This window comes from Xyrauchen texanus, chromosome 31 (genome assembly GCF_025860055.1).
Source record: "Xyrauchen texanus isolate HMW12.3.18 chromosome 31, RBS_HiC_50CHRs, whole genome shotgun sequence".
Lineage (NCBI taxonomy): Eukaryota > Metazoa > Chordata > Actinopteri > Cypriniformes > Catostomidae > Xyrauchen > Xyrauchen texanus.
This window is the reverse complement of record NC_068306.1, coordinates 30,055,919-30,071,790: the sequence shown is the minus strand read 5'-3', so window position 1 is coordinate 30,071,790 and position 15,872 is coordinate 30,055,919. Positions and strand designations below refer to the sequence as shown.

At 36.9% G+C, this 15,872-nt stretch overlaps 1 protein-coding gene across 1 annotated transcript; it reads left to right on the top strand.

Annotated features, from left to right (window-relative positions):
• Positions 1 to 405: 405 nt before the first annotated feature.
• Positions 406 to 14,345, top strand: LOC127624915 (enteropeptidase-like). The gene is given in 19 exon segments (XM_052099846.1): positions 406 to 526; positions 2,340 to 2,473; positions 4,187 to 4,205; positions 4,208 to 4,253; positions 7,000 to 7,151; positions 7,354 to 7,395; positions 7,793 to 7,912; positions 8,173 to 8,281; positions 8,371 to 8,480; positions 8,595 to 8,732; positions 9,657 to 9,806; positions 10,052 to 10,157; positions 10,974 to 11,121; positions 11,220 to 11,361; positions 12,778 to 12,985; positions 13,081 to 13,262; positions 13,376 to 13,471; positions 13,626 to 13,765; positions 14,169 to 14,345. Coding segments are annotated over 19 exon segments (2,340 nt in total).
• Positions 14,346 to 15,872: the final 1,527 nt, after the last annotated feature.

Below are 15,872 nucleotides of genomic sequence, written 5' to 3'. Positions count from 1 at the left end.
TTTGAAACTGATGGAAAAAAAGGCTTTATATTTTTGTTTTCAACTTTCATTTGTAGCCTTGCATCTTACAATCTTGCCTACTCCCTTGGTTTTACACCTTATAGAAATGCTGATAAAATTGTGCTCAGTAATGCCAATCAACAGTGTTAGTTGCTGTTCAATAAAACTTTATTGCCAGGCTATATAGCAGTCAGAAGGGGAGAGAGGAATGACAGAAGCTTTGGAAAACACTGACTCTTCTCACTTTTGGAGTAACTTGAAAGACATCTGTCATTAAGACATGTTCCAGACAGTTAAGAGTAATATTATCATTAAATAAGTGCCAACTGCCAATCTACAGTTAGTTGCTATCAAACATTTTGAGGAAAAGTGTAAGTCTACATTAGTTAGTCATTCATCCAAATAATGTCTAGAAGAGGTTGTCGTTTGTCATCAGCGGAGGTGCTGTTCTTGACACTTATTGTCATGCTGTTTGTGGTATGCGTGGGACTAATTGTCCTCTCTTGGCTTGCACTGGACAAAAACGGTATGAAACTCTTATTTTCTCCGTATCAGTTATTTACATTCTAAATAATTATGAATATATGGATGGTTGACATTGAATACTTTTGAGAAGTGGGCGTGTCCTGCATTGTGACTTGCTAAACTATCTAAAACTATTTTAAACAGCATTTAGAAAATTATTTTATTGTTATTATGCATGCAGTGTTATGCCCATATTTAATGAGAGACTAGTACATGGAATATTTGTACTTTTAAAAATTCATTTATTAGACCACAGAACCTTTAAAAATTAACTAGTGAAGGCAAAAGTATTAAGAGTGTTGAATTTTTTTTTTATTTTGAAACATATGTATGTTATGTATAATATATGTTATTTTACACATAAAACTTGATGTTTAAAAAAGGTTAATTGACATTGTATCAGAATACCATATATATATATGCTATATTAAAAGCACAACAACAACACATTATTTGATGTTTTACTTTGTGAAATGTATTGTTAGAGTTGGTAGAGGCTCACCAATTTGCCAACAGATGCGTCAGCAAAACATTCGGCACTTTGAGAACAATGTTTCCCAAAGACAAATTGGAAGGATTTTGGACTTTTCACCCTCAACCTCTAATATAGTTAAAATATTAAAGGAATCCGGTTAAATCTCTGTGTGTAAAGGGCATGACCGAAAACCAGTTCTGAAGGCACGTGATAAAATAAAAGCTTTTGATAAAAGTCATGTCTGAATGTAACTATCTTAAAAACTGTATTTGTTTTGCAATGGATGTCATGCACATTGGCTTGGGATAAATTGAGTAAACCTTTGTCAGGCAACACCATTTGCCTCTGCATCCACAGATGCAAGTTAAAATGTAATTATGCAAAACAGAAGCTGTACATCAACACTGTCCAAAAGCACTGCTGACTTCTCTGGGTTCAGTCTCATCTGAGATGGAAAGTAGAACAATGGAATCATGTTTTGTGTTCCAACGAGTCCTCATTTCAAATAGTTACTGAAAAAGACAGCCGTCGTGTTCTCTGGGTCGAAGAGGAAAAGGACTTGAAAAGGACCATCCAAGCTGTTATCAGCGTCAGGTCCAAAAGCCATTGTCTGTTATGGTGTGTCATTGCCCATGAAGGATATGTACAAACTTTGGAGCAACATAGGTTGCCATCCAGATGCCGTCTTTTTCAAGGACATTCTTCTATTTTCCAGCAGTACAATGCCAAACCACATACTGCACGGATTACTAGTGCATGGCTGTGTAAACAGAGAGTGTGATTGGCCAGCCTGCGTACTGATCTGTCTTCAATTGAGAATGTGTGGCGCATTATGAAGGGCACAATATGGCAATGAAGACCCCTTACAATTGTGCAGTTGAAGACATGCTTAAAGGATGAATGGGGGAAATTCCACTTTCTAAACTTAAACTTGTGTCTTCAGTGCCTAAATATTTTCAATACTGTCCTCAATTTTTCGGATTGGGGTTGTAAGTAATGAACTTTTTCATTATTTTTCTACAGTATTTATTAATCTTGATTAATGTTAATTTATCAAAATGCTGTTGTGTGTGATGAATTTGTATTAACTAATTTCAACACATAACTTTTAATGTAAAAATGTCATAATATTTGTTGATACTAAATGAAATTAAGTATCTTTCATTGTTAGTTCATGTTAACTATTGCTTTAACTAATGTAAATGAATACAGCCTTTTTGTTTAGTTTTAATGTTTAATTTCACCTTGACACATTTCCCCTCTTCCAAAATAGTATTCATGAAGATGCATTTTTTTCCTCCTAATGGTTAGCTGAGAGTTTGTTTCATTTTAGCTAAAGAGAATGAAGGAGGTGAAACAGGCTCAGAGTTTACTGGGACGCTTGTAATTTCTAGTGGAGCCATTTTTACAGATGAACTCCTCAACAAAAGCAGTGTACTGTTTAAAGCCCTGGCTTATGACATTGAGCAGCAGGTAAAATAGCTATTTTTAAATAACTTTTCCAGATTTCTGTGTGGATATCTTTACGAGATGATCATTGGTAATATATAAATCTACTGGAAATAATTATAAGATATAAAGTGTAAGTTAAATACTTCATTATTACAGCTTCTTTCCTCTGAGAGAAAGCCGCTTCATCCGCCCACCGCGCCTCCTTCCTATGGGATTGGGGCCGGCCTGGCTGGCGATGAAGCCGATTTGGGGAGTGCAGCGGGCTCGGTTTCACTTGGTAAATCCCCACGAACCACCCCCCCCCAGCATGCTCGTTTGCTTCCGTCCGGGTCCGACGCGAGACCAGCTCGCCCCAACAGCACCTCCCTAGCAGACATATGCAGAGCGGCGGGCTGGGCATCAACCAATACTTTTACGAGATTCTACAATCTCAGGGTTGAGTCGGTCTTGTCCCGTATTTTCTCAGGTTCGAGCACGTAGAACTCGGTAATGCGGAACGGCTGACTGGGTGTTCTGCTTGCACATAGCGCCCTTCACCTCCACTGAGGTGATCACGTGTGCTCTTTCGCCCAGGAGCAGGACCCGCGTCTCCCTTGGGCAGTCCCTCTCTGCCCCCGGTTGCTGTGTTTGTAACAACTCCTCCCTTGCTAGGTAGGATCTAGCACCGTGCCACTTCCACATGTGGCCTGAAAACCCATGTGACGTATTCGCCAAATTAAACCTCCCCCAGCCTGGGCAGGATGTGGTCTCTGCGGGGTCTTTTCCCCCTGAAAGAATAGGAGTTGGAAAAGAATGCCTTCCCCGATGCGTGTTATAGCATTAAATTGCCCCAGCTGCTTTAACTCTTTGCGAGAAACATAGAGAGAGAAAAGGCACAGCCTGCTCCCATGCTTGGCACGTCGTTTGTTCCCCCACTTCGGGGATGCCGGGAACCTAAAACGTTTATAACGTTTTTATGGGGCATTGGGGAAGGGTACATGCAGTCTGACGCAGCCTGCTGCTTTGGTACACAACTGCCTGCCCGCACCAGCTTCAGCAGTTCATGTACACGGTTCAGCGCATGGCGTGATTGAATAGGGACCCCTAGTGTCGCTTCATTCGACACAATGTCGAGTGAGCGACAGATGGGGAACATGTAGGTTACTATTTTAACATCCGTCCCCTGATGGAGGGAACAAGACGTTGTGTCACCCCGGCCACAATGCTGTACTGAGCCACTGTAATGGCCGAAACCTCATTCTTGTCTCCTCAGTGCAAAATCTAAATGGACAGACGCATGATTCCCTCCTTTTATACCCGTATGTCTGGGGAGGGACATGCAAATTCTGTCTGCCAATTTCTCATTGGCCTTTTCAGAGGTTCAAAGGTAACAGAGGCCTTCAAGAAAGACCCCTAGTGTCGCTTAATTCGACACAACGTCTTGTTCCCTCCATCAGGGAACGGGAGTTACAATAGTAACCTATACATTATTGAAGTATAAAAAATTTTACTCCTGTGTGCCAGACATGGTGGGCAGAATGTGCTTTTTTTGGGGCTCTTTTGCACCCCTAAGGCCTGGAATGTTTACCATTTTGAAACAATTAATTCTAGATTTTACAGAGCATTGTTCCATCTATGTACAAAAGTTTTTTTGTAAAGATAAATGGGCCAAACAGATACAGTGATACATTATACAGTATTTTAGTGAGATATAGAGTAGCTTTGTTTTATATGTGCTTTGCTGCCTGTTTGTAGATAAATGAAGCCTACAGTCGCATTCCCTTCAGGAGCAATTCAAAAATTGCAAAGTGAATGAATTCAGGTGATGCTTTATATTTATTAATGTCCCAGAGCTGTAAAAAGCAATAACATTTACAGTTAGCAGTTTTAACGTGTGTGCGCATGCGTTTAGTTTTTAGAGACAATGTAATTGGATATCAAGAATGTAAATCTTCAAATTTATCGAAAAATGTTTTTTTTTTCTCATTTGGACAAATATCCGTAACTGAAATGCTATGCACCCAACAGAAAGATTTGTTTCTCAAAAATATAAACATCATTTCTTTCATCGAGTGAAGATTGATTTTTATAGCTTTGGTGTGCTGTCGACAGACTGTAGGAAAAAAGACGTGTTCTTAGAACACTTATGCATTGTTGTCTTTTGATAAAAGTCATGTCAGCAGCTCACAAACTGAAGGGAAATTATAGATTTTGGTCTTATAATGCTTAAAACCTCTACTAAAGTCTCTTTATAGATCTATAGACATAACAATTTTAAAGTGCCTTTATCCTTTCAAAGAATTAACATTTTCTTTTAATCATTGATTCAGTGACTAACTCATTTCACACAAGACATTTGATACCACCCTCTGGCATCACCAGAAATGGTCACTGAATCATTAAATCAATCTAATTAATTTTGTTGAACGTGGTCAAAACACTCGAGCCACTTGGATACATTTAATTCCCATAATGTACAAGCATGGAATAAAAAAATAAAACTGTGCACATGCACAATTGTCATTATTGTAACTGAATAAATAATTCATTCAGGACCAGCTTGTGCTCAGTCTTTTATTGTCATGTGTGAAACAGAAGCAAGTGCTCCACAAGATTTTTTTTCAGCTAAAGTAGCAAACTTTGCAATTATTTTGCAAAACTTCAAAATACTACAAATATTAAAAGGAAATAATATGTATATATTAAAATTATACTTATGTCATACTTATATAATAATATACAGTGCACCCGGAAAGTATTCACAGTGCTTCACCTTTTCCACATTTTGTTATGTTACAGCCTTATTCCAAAATGTATTAAATTCATTATTTCCCTCAAAATTCTACAAACAATACCCCATAAGCGACAATGTGAAAGAAGTTTGTTTGAAATATTTGCAAATTTATTACAAATAAAAAAAATACAAAAAACAAAATAAAAAAAACACATGTACATAAGTATTCACAGCCTTTGCTCAATACTTTGTTGAATCACCTTTAGCACCAATTACAGCCTCAAGTCTTTTTGTGTATGATGCTACAAGCTTGGCACACCTATTTTTGGGCAGTTTCTCCCATTCTTCTTTGCAGGACCTCTCAAGCTCCATCAGGTTGGATGGGAAGCGTCGGTGCAGAGCAGTTTTCAGATCTCTCCAGAGATGTTCAATCGGGTTCAAGTCTGGGCTCTGGCTGGGCTACTCAAGGACATTCACAGAGTTGTCCCGTAGCCACTCCTTTGTTATTTTGGCTGTGTGCTTCGGGTCGATGTCCTGTTGGAAGACGAACCTTCGCCCCAGTCTGAGGTCCAGATCGCTCTGGAGCAGGTTTTCATCAGGATGTCTCTGTACATTGCTGCATTCATCTTTCCCTCGATCCTGACTAGTCTCCCAGTTCCTGCTGCTGAAAAACATCCCCACAGCATGATGCTGTCACCACCATGCTTCACTGTAGGGATGGTATTGGCCAGGTGATGAGCGGTGCCTGGTTTCATCCAGACATGATACTTGCCATTCAGGCCAAAGTGTTCAATCTTTGTTTCATCAGACCAGAGAATTTTGTTTCTCATGGTGTGAGAGTCCTTCAGGTGCCTTTTGGCAAACTCCATGTGGCCTGTCATGTGCCTTTAACTGAGGAGTGGCTTCCGTCTAGCCACTCTACCATACAGGCCTGATTGATGGAGTGCTGCAGAGATGGATGTTCTTCTGGAAGTTTCTCCGCTGGAAACACTGGAGCTCTATCCCTGACTAAGGCCCTTCTCCCCTGATCGCTCAGTTTTGCCGGGCGGCCAGCTCTAGGAAGAGTTCTGGTGGTTCCAAACTTCTTCCTCCACGTATGATGGAGGCCACTGTGCTCATTGGGACCTTCAATGCTGCATACATTTTTCTGTCCCCTTCCCCAGATCTGTGCCTTGATACAATCCTGTCTCGGATTTCTACAGACAATTCCTTGGACTTCATGGGTGTGTTTGTGCTCTGACATGCACTGTTAACTTTGGGACCTTATATAGACAGGTGTCTGCCTTTCCAAATCACGTCCAGTCGACTGAATTTACCACAGGTGGACTCCAATCAAGTTGTAGAAACATCTCAAGGATGATCAGTGGAAACTGGATTCACCTGAGCTCAATTTTGAGTGTCATGGCAAAGGCTGTGAATACTTATGTACATTGTACATGTATTTTTAATACATTTGCAAAAGATTTCAAACAAAATACTTTCACGTTGTCATTATGGGGTAGTGTTTGTAGAATTTTGAGGAAAATAATTAATTTAATCAATTTTGGAATCCGGCTGTAACAAACAAAATGTGGAAAAAGTGAAGCGTTGTGAATACTTTTCCGGATGCACTGTATACTGAAATATATTAATACTGCACTGTCCCCCTACTTTTAAAATGACTGCTATGCCCCTGATTTTAAGAAATGTGAAAAAAAAACATGTTGATGTCTATCACCAGCTGCAGTTGTTCTGCCAACACTTTTCCAGTGTTTATGTGCAATTCTTAAATTGTTGACAATTTGGCATATCTGTGAAAAATTAAATACAATTCCTCACTTTTCATCTCTCTTAGTGAGGGCAGTGTGGTTGTGCACTTTGACCTTCTCTTCAGTGGTGTTGTGGATTCAAACACAGCTCAGGATCAGTTAGTAGAGGGTTTACAGCAGGGTGATGCTGGATCTGATGAAGGACTTATGATTGATATCAGCAGCGTGCAGGTCAAAGGTAACGTCATCTCTAGTGATTGTAGATGTCAGATTTCTCACGTATGGATTTTGACTGAAGATCAGCATGTTCGTTTTTAGTTTTTAGTCAGACATAATATTTGTGAAATAATTAGACAACAGCTTGCCTCTGAGAGTTTATTTACACCACATTCATGCAATGTATTCATGTATACAATACCATTTCAAATATATGTCTTCAGATAAAGAAACTACAACACAAAGACCATCTACAGCAAAACCAGGTGAATTATTATTTTTGTTCTATAATTATATATTTGAAGTTGCAATGAATAAAACAGTAAAAAAAAACAACTAAAAGATTAGTTGTTTAATTAAATGTAAAGTTAGTTTATTTATTATTATTATTATTATTATTATTATTATTTTTGTTTTACAAAAAAAAACTCTTCTTTTTTACCCTGCAAGATATTACTTTAGTGACAAGTTTTTAGCTCAATTTGATATTCAATAAATCAACAACAATATGTATTACATCACAGAAATTCAAATTATTAAGTTTACAAAGCATTCAAATAATTTATGAGAGCGAATGTAAGAAATAAGGACAATGCTAGCAGGCCATGTTCCTTTAGATGTGTAGAATGAAAACAGTTGTGCATCTTTCATTAGCCACTCCAGTGAAGTGTCCAGATGGACAGAAGGCATGTGCTGATGGTACAACGTGTGTTTCTCAGACTCAGTTCTGTGATGGAATACACAACTGTCCTGATGGCTCAGATGAGAACCTCAGTGTCTGTGGTATGTATTTGGACATGAAACATATTGTTATTGAACACATAAAAAATAGCATTTATTGTGTTATGATGATATATAGATCATTCATTATCCCTGTTGAGGGAAACAACATCAGGCACATGAAAACCCCATAGTCAGTGAAGCAATGATGGGGACATGTCCCCCAAATATTCAGTGATCGATCAATATGGGTGTCCTAAACAATGTAGCATTCTTGTAGCATGTTAGCAAATCTTTAAGAATATGTCCTTCATGCTCCATAGCAACAGTGTGTGATGGACAGTTTTTATTGGTTGGGTTGACCGGATTCTTTAACTCTAAAAACTTCCCACTGGAGTATGACAGTAACACAGCCTGCCACTGGATCATACGGTACTATGGTGCTTTAAACTGATTTAGTCATCCAGAAACTAATAATCTGAGATGTTTCTGCCTCACACATTTTTTCATTTGATCCACAGAGTGAACGAAGGTTTAGCCATAAGAATTGTTTTTCACAGTTTCTATATGGAGGAAGACATTGATGTTTTGGAACTATATGAGGGCATTGGACCTATGAAAAAATTAACATGTATGTTCAACTATCAACATTATTGTCTGTACTTCTCAAACAGATTTTTGATTTCTGGTTGTGCATTTAGACTTAATATAAAACTATGGCTGTTTGACATATTTTCTCTCTCAGACTCTCTGTCAGGCATGTCACCTGGAAACATCTGGCTTCTATCTCATGAGGCCACTGTTGGATTTTATGCAGACTTCATCAACAACTTTCAAGGCTTTAATGCTAGCTACAGAGCAGAGAACATCAGTCAACTTTCTAGTGGGTATTGTTTTCAACAAAGTAAAAAACAAAAACATAAACTATCAATTTATCATTTATGAAGTTTTGAATCATGATTCTTAATTCTTACTCATCTTAAAGCAGACTAAACCCTTTCACTTTTCATTGAGTGGCATTAATGAGAAAAAATACTTATTGAAGAGGGATGTTCAAACAGGGCTGGAATTAAAATGCATTCTTTGGTGGGGCATGTGTATGTTTATGGGGGGCAACGTTGATAGCTTTGCAGGGACTCAAGGCAAATCTAGGGGGTCAATGGCCCCCTAGTCCACCCTTTGGAATGGCCATGTGTTTAAATGTATTAACGGAATATTCCAGGTTCATTAGAAGTAAAGCTCAATTGACAGAATTTGTGGAATAATGTTGATTACCACAAAAATGTATTTTTTCTCTACAAAAAGCAAAAATTGAGGAAACATTGAGACACTTACAAAGGAAGTCAATATGGTCAATTTTTAGGGTTTAAAATGTGAAGCTTATAATTTTACAAAAGCATTTGCATTATTTCTTCTGTTAAAACTCTAAAACGTAATGTATTATTAGAGCTCTAAAGTTGTTTAAATAGTATTTATTTTACAGTCGTTTTAGGGTTTTAGAGTTTGTTGCATTACATCATCATGGTAATGAAGGTGTAAAATTGGATATTACTTTCCACAGAAAAGGTTAGAAAGTGATTTTATCAGACTAAAATCATGTTTAAATACACATTATGTCTTGTGACTACTCTTTTGAAAAAGTGAGTATTTTAACATAAACAAAATGCATCCCTATTCACTTCCGATGTAAGTGCCTTACCCCGGAACCCGGAACCCGGAACATTCCTATAAATGTATTAAAATCAAGATATACTAATTTGGTATTGTGTTTAGTGATGTCTTTTCTGAGGTTTATGCTCTTTGTCAGATGAAGACAAGATAAATTGTTCATTTGAAGAGGACTTCTGTTTCTGGAGGCAAGAACAGGAGGATGATGGTGACTGGTTAAGAGTACGAGGCTCTACGCATCCACCTGAAACTGGCCCAAGCTTTGATCACACAAGAGGCAACCAATCAGGTTCCATTCAGTATTCCAACTGCTCTTAACTATATATTCAACTAACGTAGGACTTAGCTGCAATTTGCAAATAATTACAGGAAATTGTGCAATATGTTTTCTGTTTCTATAATATTGTTATACTTTGCTAGTATCCAAAGGATTCAATTAACTGATATATTCTGTTTAATAACTTCAAAATGTTTAAACATGTTATTTTCATATACATACCTGATACATTTGACATTGATTTTTCATCTCATAAGGGTACTACTTAGTGACACCTCGGAGCCCTGGAAGTTTGGATAAGAAATTCTGTATCTACAGTGTCCCTCTGTCTCCTGTAAATGAATCTATGTGTCTGCGATTCTGGTTAGTATTTTGATGGTACTCACTTTCAGGGCATCACCATTTGTTAGAAATCCTTCTATTTATGATCTACAACAGTGCTCTTTGTAAAAAAGTCCTTTTATAAATGATGTTTTTTTTTTTTAAATGAGGTATGAGACACTTTCCATGTGAAGGGTACAAAAATATGACCTAAAGCTCTTGAAAATATATATTTGTTTTCATTTTCAACAAATGGTCAATTTAAAATGTGCTTAATGATTAGGAAATGTTGATCGTCAACCTCAGGAGGTCAAAATAAATATTATGAGCTTTTATTTTCCATTCATTTTCCGTGAGATTTGCACCATGTGCAACCAAAATTTGGGTTGCAATTTTTGTCTAAATACAGTTTAAAGTCCTGATTTGTTGTTTTGTAATTTTCTAAGTCCAAACATTAAATAAACATCATTATTCAATCTTAAAAACAAAATATTTAAATTCTACAAATTCTACTTTTCATGCTAGGTTATGGATGTTAGATATTAGTTTATATAACACATAATAGTTCTCAAATAAAAAAAATAAAAAATTATATATATATATATATATATATATATATATATATATATATATATATATATATATATATATATATATATATATATATAAATTATTATTGGCTCTAATGCTTTGAAATAAGTCTTTTGACACCAAACTGTGCCTTGTTTGTGCTTCGAAAGTGGCCCAAATTTAAACTGAAATAGGCTAGAATGATATTATGGTGATATGGGTGTCAAGTAGGCTACATGACATTAGCTCATCTGTAAGCATTTGATGAGTGTGTCTGTGCTCTTTAAGGTATCATATGTTTGGGGAAGAGGTTTCGCGGTTGTCGGTCATGGTAGAGGAAAGGTCAGCGCTCACTATCCTATTTCAAAAAGAAGGGAACTATGGGGACAACTGGAACTATGGCCAAGTCACACTAAACTACAAAACGGATGCTGTGGTCAGTTCACAAACAATTCTGCTGGCTTTAAAGTAATGAAATGCACAGAGTTAGAATTGTAGGATCATTGATTACACCATATTTTGTTTGTCTCTCAGGTAGTGTTTGAAGCACAGAAGAAGGCAGGCTTTCTGAATGATATTGCCCTGGATGACATCAGTATAGTGCCTGGTTCTTGTTTAGATGGCCCCCCTGACCCAACCCCGGTGCCCCCACCCATCACTTCCCCTCCTGTACCAAGTAAAGCATTAGCAAATCTACATACAGTTGTTTTGGTATGCCATTTTTATTTAGGTAAAGGAGATCAATTTAAAAGACAATTCAATTTATCTTCAAGTAACATGATGACTGAAAATAAGTGGACATAATTGAATAGGTGGAAATTGTTACTTTTTTATGTATTCAGTCCCTTAAAGATGCACTTAGTATCTTTTTCTTCTTATAATCATGAACCTACAGTGAAACCTTGTGTGATGCAGCATCATTCAAAATCAATATCAACAGATGCTATTGTAGAAAATCACTATTCACTATTCACACTATTCAGCCATGATTCATTTAATCCAAGAGTGAAAGTGTCCAATAACAGGACGGTTACTTAGATTAAGTAGTATTCAGTGGGTCATGCAATTTTAAAATGGCAGCCCCCATGAGTGCGCCCCTGCCCTATGTAGAATTAAACAGATTTTATAAGGTTACTGATATGACTAGTGTCCTCATCTCATGTGAGTGCTCATGATTTTATACATATATTTCAAAATTACAATTCTTTTTTTTGGAGTAAAACTTATTTAATGGGGAAAAAAATTACTGAGTGCACCTTTAAAAGTTTCATCAGTATCTAGATTCCCAAAATACACAGTAAAAACTGGCCTGGCCTTTTCTATAAATGTTACTTTTTAATAAAGCTCAGTAGCTCAGAAAGACACCAGATAACCAATAACTTTAGTTTAACAATAGTTCAAATGACACCCTTAACAAATTTGTAATATGTTAAATAATAAACATTGTGGTTGGCTGTGGCTCAGGTGGTAGAGCGGGTTGGCCACTAATCTCAGGGTTGGTGGTTCGATTCCCAGCCCACACGACTCCACATGCTGAAGTGACCCCAAGTTGCTCCCAATGGCAGGCTAGCGCCTTGCATGTCCGCTCTGCCGTCATTGGTGTGTGAGTGTGAGTGTGTGTGTGTGTGAATGGGTGAATGAGTCACAGTGTAAAGCGCTTTGAAAACCACTATGGATCACATGAACAGCCGAATACTAGCTTAATCTCAGTAACTGTCCTGTTATTGGACACTTTCACTCATGGATAAAATGAATCATGACTGACAGTGAATAAAGAATTTTAACAATGGAAACTAGAACTAAAAACCTTTTAATTTAGTCAAAAATACATCAAAAACTCAATTAACTCAAAACAATTACTTAAATACACCTCTACAATGCTGAACGTGTTTTCGATATCTGTGGTCAAAGTCATTTTGACATTTTTTTCTGGGCTTAAATGAAAAAAGTAGTGTAACCATCCTGAGACAATAAATAAATAAAGTCTCATTAAAAGCTGACATTTTTTTAAAAATATATTTGATCATAAGTAGTTTGGAATAAAATTATATTATTATTTCATTAAAACCTGCATTACACCATATGTGTTTAGCCTGTGGAGTCCGTAAGGTGCCCTTGCAAAATGAGCCAAACAAGGACACAGAAATGGGACAGATAGCAGGTAAGGTGGTGGGAGGACAGGATGCCCAGGAAGGGGCATGGCCATGGATCGTGTCTCTGCGATGGCAGGGGCGGCACGTCTGCGGGGCCTCGTTGATTGACAGGGAATGGTTGGTTACAGCCGCACACTGTGTTTTTGGGTGAGTGTTGTTCAGTATTCTCAGTAGAATGCTTGCTCTGGAATAACAACGAGGAACATGCAATGATCCTAAATGTTAATGTTTTGATCCTGCAGAATGAATGTTTACCTGTCAAACTGGGCAGCAGTTTTGGGGCTTCACACTCAGTTTGGGACTGATAACTCTGACAGACAAGTCCATTCTGTAGATCAGATTATTATGAACAAGCACTATAACAGGAGGACAAAAGAATCTGATTTTGCCCTAATGCATTTACAGACACCAGCCAACTTCACAGGTACGTAAGCAAATATTAAAGTTCCTTTTATTTCACAAGTAATTCTACAGAAAATGGGCACTACCAGATATATACCAGTATGTAAACCATATTAATGGATTATTATCTTCCAGATTACATTCAGCCCATCTGTCTACCAGATCCTGGAGAACATTTTGAAGTATGGAAGAAGTGTTCTATTGCTGGTTGGGGAAAACTGGCTGAAGATGGTCAGATACATATTTGTGCATTCTCTTTTACTTTACGTATAACTTTAATTCTGAGCATTAAACATTACGCAAACTGTGATTTTAATTTAGAATCTTTGTATGGTTGTGTATGGGCCATTGTTTTTTACTGTGTGTTTGTCTGTTGGATCCTAAGGCTCAGTAGCTAATGTGTTACAGCAGGCTGTTTTGCCACTGTTAAACAACGCACAGTGTCAGGAATGGCTGCCTGAGTACAACATTACAGAGCGGATTGTGTGTGCAGGATATGCTGAAGGTGAAGTGGACTCTTGTCAGGTGTGTACATTTCAAAATTAATATTTAATAGCTTTATTTTAATGTAGGAAGCATTCATATTATGTATTGTGCATGCATACTGTATGTATATGCAATGTTTTTTTATGCATGTCCTTGAACATTGTGGGAATGCTATTTTGTTATCATTGCCTAAATAATATTGTATCACCATGTTTGTGTAATATTCTTATAGCCGTAAATGCGCATCTTTTTTTAATTATTTTTGATGATTCTGTTAGTATGACAACAAACAACAAATTCATTTTCTGATTAAATGCCAACAATCTGAGAATCTTACGTTGTACAGTGTGATATTATACTAAAAATAGATGAAGGAAATTGGTTTGTAATATGTATATATATATGTATCTACAGTATATGAATGTGTTGTCTTATATTATAGGGGGACTCTGGAGGTCCACTGATGTGTGAAGAGGATGATCATTGGGTTCTTGAGGGGGTGACATCTTTTGGGAAAGTCTGTGGACAACCTCAGCGGCCTGGAGTGTATGCTCGTGTCAGTCAGTTTGTTGACTGGGTGGTAGAGACACGACGTCTCTACTCAGACTGGAAGGGATAAAATCATTTAGTATAAAGAGATATCTTGAATTGATAGTTTTCTTGATATCTGTGGGCTTCTGGACATTTGAGGCTTGGTCTAGCCAGTGACATGTTTTCTCAACTACCTGTTCTGGTAATTGCCACTAATGTGGTGTATGCATTTTCTTGTAAGTTGCTGCTAAAAACGTCATTGTGAATGATGATAAAGGAATGTCTTTGTGTCTTGTAAATGGTGTTCAGTTTTATTTACCCAAATTTGAAATAATGTTTTTGCAACATTTAAAAATGTATAATGAATGAAGAAGCTCTTGTAATTCTTGTAATTTTTGAGAACTCGTTCAGTTGTGTGGTAGCTCTAGGTTCACCTGAACAGCTTGTAAAAGGTGAGCTTGTGGCAATCCATGGAAAAAACGACAGGTGACACTGTACACATATTTCTTATGCTGTACATGAGACAGTGCACTTTTATTCTCAGGGTATAAAAATGAAAACCATGAGTGCATATTGAGGCGACTCTCAAAAGCCTGTCAAGAACATGTCTGTGACATATTTCACTCCAAAGGCAAAACAAAATATAAATAATACATAATTAATAGTAAATAAAGCCTATGTTTAGTATTTTTTTAAATAATTTAATTATATTGTGATATTATATTTTAATGACAACAAAGCACATTCTCCACACATCACAAATAATATATTATTTATATTATATAAGGAGAACGGGGTACTTCACCCAAAATGAAAATTCTCTCATCATTTACTCACACTCTTTCCATCACAGATGTGTGAGACTTTCTTCTACAGAACACAAATTAATAATTTCTTTAAGAATATTTCATCCCTGTAGGCCCTCTCAATGCAAGTGAATGGTGGCCAGAACTTTGAAGCTCCAAAAAGCACATAAAGGCAGCATAAAAGTAATGCAAACAACTACATTGATTTAATCCATGTCTTCTGAAGTGATATGATAGGTGTGGGTGAGAAACAGATAAATATATAAATCTTTTTTTTTTACTATAAATCTCCACTTTACATTTGGCAGACGCTTTTATCCAAAGCGACTTACAGTGTAATTATTACAGGGACAATCCCCCCAGAGCAACCTGGAGTTAAGTGCCTTGCTCAAGGACACAATGGTGGTGACTGTGGGGATAGAACCAACGACCTTCTGATTAACAGCCCTGTGCTTTAGCCACTACGCCACCACCATCCCCTTTAACTTTGACATTTTTCCTTTTTGTTTTTGGTGACTAGCGATCTTTGTGCACCTACATAGCATGGAGCTGAAATATTATCGTATAAATATTAGTTTGTGTTGAGCAGAAGAAAGAAAGTCATACACATCTGGGATGGCATGAGTGAATAAATAATGTTATTTTGACCTGAACTGTTTCTTTAATTGACATGAAAATATCACATTTATTAAATGTTGATAATGCTTCATTTTCTTTATACAAAATATAATTTCTTATTTATTTATTTTACGAAAAATTTTTTATTTATTTATCAATTATGTAGATATTGACAAAAAGCTAGGAGCATA